The 14,110-nt window shown below is 43.4% G+C and overlaps 1 protein-coding gene across 1 annotated transcript; it reads left to right on the top strand.

Moving 5' to 3' along the window:
• Nucleotides 1-2,368: 2,368 nt before the first annotated feature.
• On the top strand, nucleotides 2,369-13,311 carry LOC114142153 (probable glutamate receptor). Its single transcript, XM_028013279.1, has 10 exons — nucleotides 2,369-2,544; nucleotides 2,650-2,722; nucleotides 4,796-4,827; nucleotides 6,253-6,432; nucleotides 7,617-7,840; nucleotides 10,403-10,500; nucleotides 11,284-11,501; nucleotides 11,610-11,829; nucleotides 12,565-12,815; nucleotides 12,893-13,311. Exons 2-10 carry the CDS (start codon nucleotides 2,662-2,664, stop codon nucleotides 12,989-12,991), a joined length of 1,383 nt encoding a protein of 460 aa, XP_027869080.1. The 5' UTR covers nucleotides 2,369-2,544; nucleotides 2,650-2,661; the 3' UTR covers nucleotides 12,992-13,311.
• The last annotated feature ends 799 nt before the right edge of the window (nucleotides 13,312-14,110 follow it).

A 14,110-nucleotide genomic window follows, 5' to 3' on the forward strand; every position in this document is an offset into this window, starting at 1 on the left:
CTGGCCTTGGTGTTGGCAGCTCCAATTATGTCCTCTGCTTGGGTCTTCGTTTAGCAGCCGTCACTCCTCCCAGCCTCTGCAGCAGGAGGGGAGAAAGAAGAACAGACCCCCCACAGGAGCAAGGAATGTTCCAGAACAAAGAGACTGGGCAAAAAAAAAAGAACAAGTTCAACGAATCGTTTAGAGACAGAAAAACATGTTTGTGATAATTTCTTGTGTGCCAAGAAAAGATCAGTCTTCCTCAACACGTTAAGACTTTTTAGAACGTTGCTTAAATTGGTTTGAGGATTTTAATTTTATTTTATTTTTTAGAATAATCAAGCTGTTCGGTTCTTGTAAATGTCCTGCCACAGGACGGAGCATCCTGATTCGCATAAATCAATCCAGTTTATTTGTGTAGCCCGTTTCAGTAAAACAGCAGTTCAAAGTGTGAAACAAACTTCACAAAAACATCATATAGTTAACAGTTATGAAAACCAATAATGGACATTACATCTGGTTAAGTGCCATCTTTAAAATCATCAATACACATCAAATATGTTGGTCAATGTTCCATTTATTTAGGTTCAAAAGCTACTAAACTGGCAGCGTTTTAATCCTGATTTAAAGGAAGTCAGTGTTTCAGCTGTTTTGCAGTTTTCTAGAAGTTTGTTCCAGATTTGTGGTGCATAGAAGCTGAATGCTGCTTCTCCATGTTTGGTTCTGGTTCAGGGTATACAGAGCAGAACCAGAAGACCTGAGGGGTCTGGAAGGTTGATACAACAGCAGCAGATCTTTAATCTATTTTGGTTCTGGGCTGTTCAGTGATTTATAAACTAGCAGTATTTTAAAGTCTATTCTCTGAGCTACAGGGAGCCACTGGAAGGATTTTAGAGGTGTGGGAAATTTCCTTTGGGGAAGGACTGGTTTCCACACACTACAGCAATGTGAAGATTCAGCAATTGATCATTTAAATGCCTAGAAAGATGGTATAGAAATGAATGGCATAAATAATTACTTCATGTTTCAAATTACTTTAATACAAGTGGCTGATGAGGATGAAATGCCTGGTAAACTGTAGCGCATATCTGGGAACCCTCCAGGGATATGTATTAGTGTCCATGATTTTTGCGATATATCAATATCGCAAGATGTCGTTGGATATATTATGTTATTATATCCAACATAATAATTGGATACGTTCCTGTTATCCAATTATTGTAGTGCATTGTCTTTTTAAAAAAAACAACAATGACTAATAAAAACAATGAAGGAAAAATCATTAGAAATCTGGGGACGCTGTATAAGTTATCAAAGAAGTCCAACAAACCTTTGAACTGACGCTGGAGTTCTGATGAACAGAATTTCAAATCGTCTCCTCTCTCCCGAGTCTTGAAATCCGGACAGACTCCGCTCAGCCCCTCCTCGCTTTCTCAGGACACTGGTTTGTCACTCAGAGCTTCATCCATTGTCCAGTTGGTGGTGTGAAAAGCTGACGGCCACCTCCAGTGCACTGCCGGACTCTGCCAGGCCTTCTTCAGATCCGTAGGACTTTGTGAAGCACGACATGCTTGTTTTAGAGCCACAGACTCTGCTCCTGCCAGCTCACAAGCACAAAAGACGGCTTCATTAGGATTCCAGGAAAACCACCGAGCCCCTCTTAAAGCCGTATTTATCTGGACAATTTGGCACGACTCGGCCTCTCAACCGAAACCTCAAGGCCCCGTCTAGCACTTCAACCCTGACAGAATGTTTTTGTCTCGGAGTGAATGCACTTTCTGCTCTCAGGCTGAAACCACTGCCTGTTCTCAGAGGCTCTGAGCAAATAAATCAGTTTGTAAGCATAAGCTGTAGGACAGATTTGGTAGATTCTCTTCCAAAAAAAAAAAGGTCTTCGGCAAATAATGCAGCAAACTGTTAGACCTGGGGTTGGAGAACTGGAAGGAAGCTGAACTTCTTAGGTTGGATTGTAATTTAGCCCAGTGAGTTGAAAGCTAGAGCAAGCTGTTCTCCTCTTGACTTTCATTCAGTTGAAATGTTTATTCAGGGGCTTTTCTGTGTTCAGTCTTGGAGATGAGGATGGGGGAGTTTGATCTTCCTCCCATCTGCAGATTTTGTTGCTCCACCAGGACCCATTGCAACACACTCCCTCTCCAGGAGTGGTGGGCTCCTGAACTTTCCAGCACCTCCACACACACACACACCCACTCCCTGACGACTTCAGACTGTGTTACGTAACCTTCCAAAGCCCACATGTAGTGACTGACATTTCAAACCTAATAATCCCAAAATGTGTGTAGCACAGATCAACACGGCAATAGTAGTGCAATAATATTCTGGTCAAAACTGTTAACAGTCTGCCTGCACACATGTGGAGGCACCTCCTCCTCATCTCTCTCAGACTCAGCTTCCTCTGGTCCTGGGTCTGATCTCCTCCCTCTTTGGACCCACCATATAAACCCCCAAACTGCTTTCTGCTGCACCCAGTTCCTCCCACACGCCTCCGACAGGACCTGGAATTTCTCCTCATACAGAACTCCCCACTTTTCATCTGGCAGGAATTAGGTAAGAGGTCTCCTTTGTAGCTCCATGCGAAGGCATTTAGCCACAGAAGTGGTTTTCATTAATTATTGTGAGACCCAGCCGTAGTCATTATCCTATTCTTTCCAGCTCTGTGGGAACATGAGAGCGGTTTTGGCTTTGGTTTGTGTGAGCGCCATGACTGCGTGGAGCCACACTGCAGGTGAGAAAAACTCCACTTCACCCATCAGATCTGAGGGGGAAAAATCTGTTTGTCTTGAAGCGGGAGGAGAGAAGGTCGATTATTATCACCTGGAGTGGTTGGGATAGATGGGTTTTCTATGTTGGGGAACATAATGAAAACCCAGTTGCTAGTTGGTGTCAACGCTTCGCCTGTTTATCAGAGCAGAACGCCAAACGTTTCTGTTTACAGCTGAAATAAAACGGGCTCTGAGAGACTCCTCCTGTTTGAAATCTGAGGAGGAGTAACTACGAGTTACATTTACTCGAGTAACTGAAAAACAAAATGGACCTCTACCGCACGTCTTCCCATTATGATGAGGTAATTCTTCTCTGACTACCTCTACCTCATTCACTGAATGATGAATAATGATATTTTAGCCATAACAAAAACATAACACACATTTACAGTTTCTGTTAAAGTTGCAGTAGGTAATGTTTGGAAGAATGTTTTGTTTTTGTTTTTTTTACGTATTTGTTAAATATAGGAACATATTTGTTAAATCACTATGTCATGACAATATAATATGAGGCAGATCATCTTTGAAAAATCCACCTGCTCCCTGTGGTCCTACTGCCACCAACAGAATTACACCGCTCAGTCAGAATCAGCCAATCAGAGCCAGGAGGAGGGTCTTAGCACTGCCAATCAACCTTGTGTACGTGCTGCTCAAGATTGCTGGTTATAGTAAATATGTGCTTTATTATACGTCCACTGAAATAAACTAAAAGGGGTGGTCAGCAGATATTTTGTCCTTGGGCTACAATTATTTCCTGTCTGTTAATTGGCTCAAAAATAATCAACATGATTCTGTTTTAAATTATTTCTAATTTCATAAATATTTCTGCATTTAAGTGCTTTATAAATAAGCATGTGATCCACTGACTTGCTGCCATCTAAGCAAACTGCAGAACTTTAGAATCTTGAAAAGTTTTAATGAAAGGAAAATTTCCTTTAAAATGTATCCCTTTAAATACATTTCTTTCATCAATGCTGCCACTCTATACGATAAAAGCTTTAAGTAAACTCTCCTTTAACGCCTGTCTTGCAGCTAGCGTTTTCTGCCTGGTAGTTTTCTCACAGAGTCAGTGACATCACTTCCTCCTGCAGTCATATTTCTGCACACTTGATGCCTGAATCTGTGCCAGCCTGCTCTGGCTGACCCATGAGGAAGGGTCACGCTCCCAAATCAATCTCAGCCTTTACCCCACTGGCTGTACTGGACTGCTGGAGTCCCATCAAAGCACAGAGGGGGCAGCGTCCACTGTGGCAGAGTCCTGTTTCTCACCAGTGGAGGGGCTGCTGCCACGCTGCGATGAATCAATTAACCCTAGGTGGAGGGGGTCAGCGGCAGACAGGACCGGACTGGACCCGACCGGACCGGATGTCTCAGGCATCTCGGCAGATTTTCCGTCCTGCCATCCTCTCCGGAGGAGGCTGACGGAGTGTCATGGGCTTTGTGAGATCAAGCCAAGCCGCCTTTGTTACGGCATGCAGCTCTGAAAGGCCCCGCTCCCCTGGCACCTCCGCTCCCGTCTCTGACCGACCCTGGCAGCACATGTTAGGTCCTGCTGGACACGCCGTATCACCATTGGTCAGTTATGGCAAAATGCAAACAACTAGGAGTGACATGAGCAACAAAAACAAATGGCTGGGTTTGCGCCCCCGCCGCCTCCTCTCCCCCGTCCCTTGCTCTGATTACACAGGGGCCCGAAAAGGATGGGTTCACAATCTGATCCCCTCATAGGGGGGCTGGTCAACCCCCTCATTATACCTCTCAGCCCTCCGCTCAGCATGGAGCTGCTTTCTGAAATCTCCTGCAAAACAACCTCCAACAAAACCGCCATTGTTCTGCGGGGGCCGTTTGGCTAACTTACCGCTGTGGCTCTGAGGAGAACATGATGCGGCTCAAAGCGACAAGCTGCTTCATTAGCCATCAGCCGAACAAGTGGCAACTCTAAATCCTTTCATTGTCTGCATATGTTTATGTACAATCGCATTGCCATGCTTCTTCATCACAACTCCACCCTGTTGCCTTTGTCTCTCTCATTCCAGATGCCAAGGAGTTATCCATCACCACTATAAAGGTATCCTTGCTCTCCACCTTTCATTGAGCATGAATGCCTGGAGGAGGCACAAAAGTTGCTTCTTTTAAAGTCAGGACTCGATTCTGTCGAGAATGACATCACAGCCTGGAATAATTTGGGTTAATTAAGTAAATTTATGTTGGTTATGTAAAAAATGTTGACGTTACTCTAGAGGTCTTAATTCAAAATTCAAACATAAAGGTTTACGTTCATTGGGATTACTATGTTTTTTTAAAACGGTTTAGGAAAGCTCGATGATGATGTCACAGCATTGTAAGTTTCCTATAGGTTAATTCTCAGTTGGAGACACATCTGTGCATGCATTTTAAGACAACGCTTCAAGACAAGATGAGAAGAAATCAGTAAATATATGTAGAGACGTGTGGAGCTGCACCAGGTCCATGAAGGTTCCAGATTCATCTGTTCAAACAAAGCAAATATAAACACCATGGGAATGTGTGGCAGTTTGTGGCAAAAACATGTTTTCCCAGCGATAAAACAGGAAATGCCTCTGGAATTTGGGATGTCTAATTGCAATTCAGGAAATGATCATCTGGAATATCTCCTAAGCCTACAATTCCAATCTGGAAAGTCTGAGGTTCCTCATCAGTCCTGACCTCAAAGTTATGCATGACATTTTTTCTGCAGTGTTTGTAGCCTGATAGTGACTGAGCACAATATTCACACCTCAGGTTTTAGAACTTGTAAACGCCATAATCAGGTTAAATAAACATGACATAAAGCTTAGGCGGCATCCAACTACACTTTTACCAACAGGATTGTAGAGCACCACACACTTAATGTGATAGAAACTAACCCAGATACAGTTAAATATATTGCTATAAGTTATGTTGTTTCAACATTACGTGGCTGTGTTATGCAGAGTCAAAGGCTCTATTCAAGACTTGAGAATCAATTTTAAAAACTCAACTAGAAAAGCACCTTAGGTTCTAATTTTGAGTTGGAAAGTTCTACTATGCTAAATGTTAAAGTTTGAGCACCTTAACATTTGCAATGGATGCCTCAAATGTTAATATGTATAAAGGTATACAGGAATACATGACTCATATGCACCTCTTATGTCCCACATGAGCAGCATTAAACACAGCATGACTACCTCAGACATAGAAATGGTGACGGGTCATAAAGACACTGCAACACTTTTGTTCAATCAATGAAGTATTTACAATAAAAGGCTTGAGGTCGTTAGTGTCATTATATTTATTTAGACAGAACATGCGAAGAAAAAAAAATCCCCATTTGATTCAGATTATTACCTACATGGAACTAACATTTATTCAGAGATAAGTATTTCTCTGTTTTACTTTTCATGTTTCATCCATTCACATTCCATTCTCTTAGCACCGTGTTATGACCTGCTTTTCCACAGTGATCCGCCTCATACAACTTGTTCCGTTTTCCCAGGATGACCCATACGCCATGAGCAGAGGCTCCCAGTTGGAGGGCTACTGCATTGACCTGATCTCAGAGCTGTCCAAGAAGCTGGGCTTCAAGTACAACGTCCACCCGGTGAAGGACGGCAGGTATGGAGCCATGGACTCATCTGGGAACTGGAACGGCATGATTGGAGAAGTAATCAGGGGGGTAAGTTAAAGATGTCAAAATGATGGGAAAGTATGGAAGCCTTGGCTTCGATGAGGAACGGATACATGGATAAAGATTAAAACACAACAGGTGTTTTACGGGAAACAACACTGCATGGGAACAACGACCCCCAGGGTTGACCTGTCCTCCACCGCAGGGATTCTAAGTCTAAGTCCCTCCTTTTTTTCAACCGGTCCTTGTAACTTGGTTTCACATCATCCATTGTATAAAATGTGGATGCACCGAATGACCATGTTTCTGTGGGATACTGTGTGCTTTTGTGTGTGCAGTGGGTTGAAATAATTGTTGGACAAGCACATTTCAGTAGCGATACATATTTGTGTAACCTGTTCTCATAACAAACATTATTTTTCAACTCAACAGACAGAAGCATTTTTTTAATGTTTTTTTTTGTTTGTTTTTTTGGGGGGCGGGGGGTTCCATATTTGTATTGATAAATAATAGACTGAAATGGGTGGGGGTTCAAACCAGCAACTCACTGGTTACAGGTTGAACTCTCATGTCCTGAGCCACCATCGTCCCTCAATGATTTCTTCTCCAACCTGGTAATAATCAGCCCCATGTTCTGCGCTTTATTTTGATCTGAGAGTCTGGACCCTCGACTATCGAGAAACAATAGATTGCTGGAGGCGGGACTCTGTTGAAATCTTAAATGTTACCCAATCTTTAATGCTTGTTCATGATGTATGTAATGTGCCGGTTCAATGTTACCAGAAACAACCCCATGGGGAGTACAACTACAATATCTTTACCAGGAATAAAATGTTTTAAACATTCCTCTTGCTCCAACTTGAACTGCTTAATATTTGAAATATTCCTCCAATGTGCGTCTACGGTTGTAGTTTGGCAAACTGAAATTAGGAAGTCTAAAATTCTTAAACAGTTTGGAAATCGTTTACAACTCCTCTTTCTGTTTGCTGATTGGTCAGGATGAAAGGCAACCTGTGAACCTGAGAAATCCAGTTCAATGGGAGGAATCTCATTGAGCAGAGCTGCATAGTAGACAGTTCTTCTCGATTCAGGCTACAATCAACTATTATTACTGTTAAAGTATGAAACGTTTGGTTGATTGTGGACTGAGAGAACGTTGGGGAGCTTCAGCTGACATGACGTGCCTCCTGTCCTGAAATTGTGACTCTCCTTGTTGCTGCAATCTCTACCAGGAGGCTGATCTGGCCGTGGCCCCGTTGACCGTCACTGCTGTCAGAGAACGCTTCGTGGACATGACCACGCCCTTCATCCAAACTGGACTCAGCTTCATCATGCGTAAAAGCGCTGACTCTGAGGACCACTCCTTCAGCCTGCTGTCCCCGTTCTCCACAGAGATGTGGGTCGGTGTTCTCATTGCTTTCCTGCTAACAGGACTCTGTGTGTTCTTGGTGGGCAGGTGAGTTCAACTCCAAAACAGAACGCTCCAAACATCATTTCTGATTTCAGCTTCGAAAATGTTCGGGTGCGCGGTGGTAGAGCGTACTCGGCACATACACAAGCCTCAATCACGTCTTCCCCTTCTCTCACATCTCCATTTCTTGCCTATTAACTGAACGATGAAGGCCACAGCCTAAAAACAAAGAAACAAAAAATGCAATGTTCATAAAAATAAAAATACTCTGCATTGTAATGAACAAAAATGTTTCTGGTGAGGCTAAACTTTTCACAAACAAGTGGGAATGTTTTACTTCATGCCGCTATTTTAATACTTCAAAGCACATAATGAGTTAATGAATACATTAATAAGCATTAATACACACACAATAGAAACTATCGTAGTGCCAACTCGGAGTTTAACATCTGCACACTTCCTAATTTCCTCTCTTGGGTATCCAGCCAGTCAGGGCTAAGGAAAATGAATGCCCCTTATGGATCCTTTGGTTTGTCAAGTAGAATTGTGTCTTGGTATTTCAACTTCCCGAGCTGGATTTCCTGTGAAATATTTCAGGTATGAAAAAAATTAAAATCTGAACAGGCCAATTTTCCACAAATACAATAGAGTTATGTTCCACAGAAGCCTCTGGGAGGGACGTACTGCCCGGTTGTTCCAGACATTCATTATACAATTGATTATTTAAAGTTACAAAACAAATTGAAAAAGTAATAAACAGCCATTATTTATACAATAACATCAGAATCCAATGAAATACAGTCTGAACAACAAAAAAGGAAAAAAAAAAAAAAAACATGAGTGAAATACCGGCGTATGTTTCCTTATGATGCATTTATTGAATTTTTGTATCATTCCTAGCCAAAAGTAAAAGAACGCCAATTGGCACTTCTAATGTCACCTTGACCAATCAATTTAAAAGGAGATATGGAGACATTTAAATACATAACTGTAACATAGATGTAGTTTCCTAAATAACAAAGCCATAAGCTTGACGCTCTCCGTCTTTCCCCTTCGGTCCATTTGATGACGAAACGACAAAAAAAAAACAGACTGGATCCTCTTGATAGAGTTTAACGCTTTACTTCAAAAATAAAAACGGTTCAAATGTTACTTTTCCACAGAAATAGTAAAGAGTAAACTAAAGAGACGAATGAGAGTCTAAAGAGAGAGGTCAAAAAACTGTGTGGCTTCACTCCAGCTGCCCAACTAACTCTCTCTAGCCAATGTAACAAATTAGTATGCCATAGAGATTTAACTAGTAATCATTTTTATCCAAATAAACAAATTATCATAAGGAATTTAAACATAATTTATCCTAAAGGTCTGAATGAACTAAAACTGAATTTAGGCTTCTACAATAGAGTTTGTTCTATTTAGCTTAAAAAGAGACAGAACCTCATTGTTCTTGTGTTTGAACATTGTTTTACTGCAACCTCCCTAAAATCCACAGACAACCGGAATGGGTGTAAGTATCACTTTACACCTACCATCATGTAGTGCTTTAAGAAGTGGTGCAGAGTCACACAGTCAGCAGCAGATCTGGGCCTGCATTAGTTCACCCACAGAGCGAACAGATTCGGCCGCTCCGAGTGGCTGGTGCAGCAGACTGCTGCTTATAGACAGCAGTCTGGCGTAGCTCCAGCTCAGCATCCAGCACCAGACTCACACAAGTTAGCTGACAGAACCCTCCACCCACCGCTGGGCCCAGACAACACCGCTGTGGTCAGAATAATCAGGTGGGAGGGAGAGACGGCATATGGAGGAGAGGTGAAGCAGCTTTTTGAGTAGAAAGCCACTAATCTGCCTTGAAGCATCAGCAAGACAAAGCAGCTGAGTACCGACTTCAGGAAGAGAAAAACAGAAAGATCTAACCTGGAGAGCAAACAGCCAAACAGCTGCAGAGGGAGGCAGAGCAGACACGGTATTTTCTGAGGGTCTTCAGCGAAACAAACCTTCTCTTCCTCTCCTCCAAATGCTCCATCAGGAGGGTGATGGACTGTATGTGTGAGTGATTCAGCAGCTGCTCGGCCTCAGATAGGAAAGCCTGCCGAGATTTTATCAGGTCTGACCTTTCTACCCCCCAGCTTCACCAGAACCATGAGTGTCTACGACAAGATGCATTTCACCCAAGAAACACTCTGGACTAGAGATAACCGGGCAGTTAAAACACACGCCACCTGTCTGAGTGTGCCGGCTGTACAGAACAAAAACTAGGGAATGACTTTTTAAAAATATCTCACTTCAGAATGTTAGATTTAAGCAGAAGACAAACATAAAATGAGAAAAAAGACAGATCAGCGAGTATTCAGCTATCTGGTTGCTCCCCTCCGTCCCTCCATCCTTCTGTCTGTTTGTCTGTCCATTTATTCATTGTCTTCTGCTTATCTGAGCAGAACCAAAATGTAAACTCACACATGCAAATCCCAACAATGTAGAAGAAACATTTCTCTGTAACTTTAATGGATTCAAAACAGGAATTGAATTGTTTTCTCCAAGCAACATGAATATGAACGGTTTAGATTTCGGCCCCTCTAACCACACCGCCCGCCATGTTTCCCCTCTCAGAATCAGCCCCATGGAGTGGGCCGACCCAGAAGCAGACGAGCACAGTTTTACTCTGCTGCACAGTTTCTGGTACATCACAGGAGCGCTGACCCTGCAAGGTAACACTGGACATTATGCAGACGCAGACGCAGGAGCAGCCACGCCCTCTGCTGGCTGTCTTTTTAGTCACATCTTTCTCAAAATTCTGCGATGCCTTGATAAAAATTTTAAAAAATTTAAGAAAAAAACATCTTCTGATCCTCACATCTTACCATGATAGATTGTTTTCTGTAAAACAAACTGTAACCCTTTAACATCCCTATGGAATCCTTACAGATATTATCAACACTAAATTTTGTTGCTTTTTTTTTTTTAACAAGAAAATTTGTACCAGTCGGTTTTAAAACGCAGCTTTTATCAGATCTTAAATAGGGACTGGTGAAAAAAAAAATCTTCAAATTCTCCTCAGTTTTGCTTTGCTTGTCCACATCCTGTGAGCCGTTTGAATTCATTACTGCACAGCTTCAGAACCCAGAAGGTTCCGTTTTTATCTCCACGTTCTCCGTGGTTCTCACCCCCAGTCTCTCGATCCTCTGCTCTGTTCTCCACAAAACTAAAAGTGACGCTTTCTTCACAGCTCCTATTTTATGAAGCAACGTGTTGACAGCCAGACTGCTCTGTGCGATAAAGTTCCCTTGCATGTTTGAGGGGGAGTTTCACTCTTCCTTCCCTCTGGCTGCTTGCCTGTGTGGCATTAGAGCCAGTGGTGTTGTGATGTCAAAGCAGATTTAGAAAAACGCAACATTCCCATGATAAACATAAACCTTTTTTTTCCAACTCTAAGCACTGCTGCTTTTAGCAGCTGGATTGCGGAGAGCTGATCCCGTCTTTTGTCCCCGCAGGTGCCGGCCCTCACCCTAAAGCTCTGTCTGGGCGGGTCGTTGGCGCCATCTGGTGGATATTTGCGGTGCTGCTGCTCGCCTGCTACTTTGTCAACTTCAACTCGGTGTTGCGCAACAAGAGCAAGCACACATCCATCACCAGCTTCGAGGAGCTGGCCAACCAGGACACGATCGACTACGGAACAGTGGAGAACGGCTCCACCATGCTCTTCTTCAAGGCACAGAGACCCCCCCACCCCCATCCCACACACACACAGCGTCCGCCAGCGGATCCGAAGCCTTTTAACTGGCTGACCACATGAAATGACTCGTTTTTGTTTCTCCAGAATTCCATCTACCCCGCGTACCGCCGCATCCACCAGCACATGGAGCGCAAAAAGAGCTACGTGTCCACCATGCAGGAGGGGGTTCGCCTGGCTCAGGAGGGGCGCTTCGCCTTCATCGGGGAAGCCGTGTCCCTGGACTTGGCAGTGGCTCGGTACTGCAAGCTGACCCGGGCCCAGGAGGTCATCTCCATGAGGTCATACAGCATCGCCGCGCCTCGGGGTGAGGCGTCTGACATCTGTCAGCATCACATTGCACTGCTGCTTCTTCCACACTGCTGAGCGAAGAACAGAAAACGTATTCCTGTTCAATCACATCACAGATTGAATCAGATGAAGCTGTAATTAGAATTGATATTAATATGCATGTGGCAGGATGCTATTGTGAGCTGAGGTGGGTAAGTAAACTCTATTATACCGTAACTTGTTATGGTAAAAATTACAACAGGCTTGAGTGTTAAATAATCTTACGCAAGTGAAATGAGAGTAACTTAAAAATGATATATATATTTAAAAATATCTCTCAAATACATTTAGAAATAAATATTAAAAAGCTTAATTAATTAAGCTTGATTAATCAAATCAATTTCCAATTAAATCATCTTCTCCACAATCATGAAAGCTTCGGTTCCAGTTGGGAGCCGTGCTGCAGGGGTCACCGTTTGAAAACCTTCCAGTGGATGGCATTCACAGAACATTTTATATATACAGCAACTTTTACACGGCAAGTCACTTTGGCTACTTCACACCACATTCTCAGCCTCTTCAGTTTATCTTTGCAGACAGCCCTTCATGATGTTTTAATTCTTCTGAAATGAAAAACCGAATCTAATCAGAAGCAGCTGTTTCGGGATGGACTGGCGATCGGCCCGGGGCGTACCCGACCTTTGACCTCTGGAGTGACCTCTGGAGACAAACGCCAGCTCCTCTCATTCCTCCCCACTTCTTACCCCACTAGGTTCTCCGCTGGTGAAGAACTTGACCATCGCCATCCTCCAGCTCAGTGAGTCGGGGGAGCTAACGCACCTGCGGGAGAAGTGGTGGGCCAGCAGCTGCGTGGGCTCTGATGAGACACACGCATCGGACGCGCTGAAGCCCTACGACCTGTGCGGCCTCTTCCTGCTGCTTGGACTGGGCCTGGGCGTGGGGCTGCTCCTGGCCCTTCTCGAGCTCGTGTCCAGGGCCCGCAGCCGAGCTAAAGATGGGAAGGTAGGCAGAGAGACTCACGCAGCGGGGTGGGGTCATGTGGTGCTCCTGTTCTTTACGGCTCCTCTGCTGTTCCCCAGAAATCCTGCTGCTCGGTGCTGTCATCTGAGCTTCACCGGCGTTTCAGGAGCGGAGGAGAGGGAGCAGAGCAGGAGAGCTCAGACAAGAGCAAAGCATGAAGCAAATGTTCACGCTAGCTGAAATAAAAGCGTTAAAGACAGGAAGAAGCTGCCTGTTCCTGTTAGCTTTCTGTTCCTCTGTAGCAACACTCATGTATGTTTTTACTTAATGCTTTTTGTATTTTTGTAGAACACCCTGAGATCAATGTAATGAGGCAACCTCAGAAAGACAGTTGCTCTGAGTATTAAGCTCTCTGGGTTAGATTTTGTTTTTTAAATTTACACTTCAGTTCTTCTCTCCTAACACACTGCAGCTCAGTGTTTCATATTAACACTGTTGTTTTCCCTTGGACTGTTCAAATAAACTTTCCAACATTCCAGTTTCTTTCCTTCTTTAAAGAGTGTAGCGTTATTGGTCACTATACCGTGGAAAATCATTCCTGATTCAGTTGAACTATATGCATCCTAATTTGAGACAGAAATAAGAATTACTCAAACTCAAAGTTTGAGCATGCAACAGGTCCTGGGTTTGATTCCCGGCGCGGGATCTTTCCGCCGGTTTCTCTCTCGGTAGAAAAGTACTCCGGCTTCTTCCCACAGTCCAAAAGCATGACTGTTAGGTTAATTGATTTCTCTAAATTCTCCTTAGGTATGGATGTGTGCGTGTATGGTTGCCCTGTGATGGTCGCCCCAAATATCTTGCTGGAGATACGCACCAGCACCCCTCCTGACCCCACTAGGGACAAGGGTGTAACAAAATGGATGGATGGACACATAAACCAGCTCAAGAGACTCGGTTGCACACAGAATGAAAGAGTTGGTGGGAATCAAAATGCTAAAGACCAACACAAAGAATTAGAGTAACCTGAGGAAAATAGTATCGTCTATAAGCGCTGATCCATGCAGCGTGTTGAGATGCTGCCCATCTCCAGCAGCCATTAGACAGGAGGTGGATTGGACACACACTTCTAAAGAGAGACCTGAGAAACCAACTAACTTAACATAAATGTTTATGGACAGTGGTGAGAGAAAGCTAGAGAAGAAACCTTACATGAACAAAAAAAAAAACATGTTAATTCCTTGCAGAATATATTGGACTGTTATCCTTTTTTTTAATTTAAATGTTTCAACTTTTGGTATTTCAGGAAATAAAACACATTTGAAAAAAACAATTTAGGC

The sequence above is a fragment of the Xiphophorus couchianus genome, chromosome 1 (genome assembly GCF_001444195.1).
Source record: "Xiphophorus couchianus chromosome 1, X_couchianus-1.0, whole genome shotgun sequence".
NCBI lineage: Eukaryota > Metazoa > Chordata > Actinopteri > Cyprinodontiformes > Poeciliidae > Xiphophorus > Xiphophorus couchianus.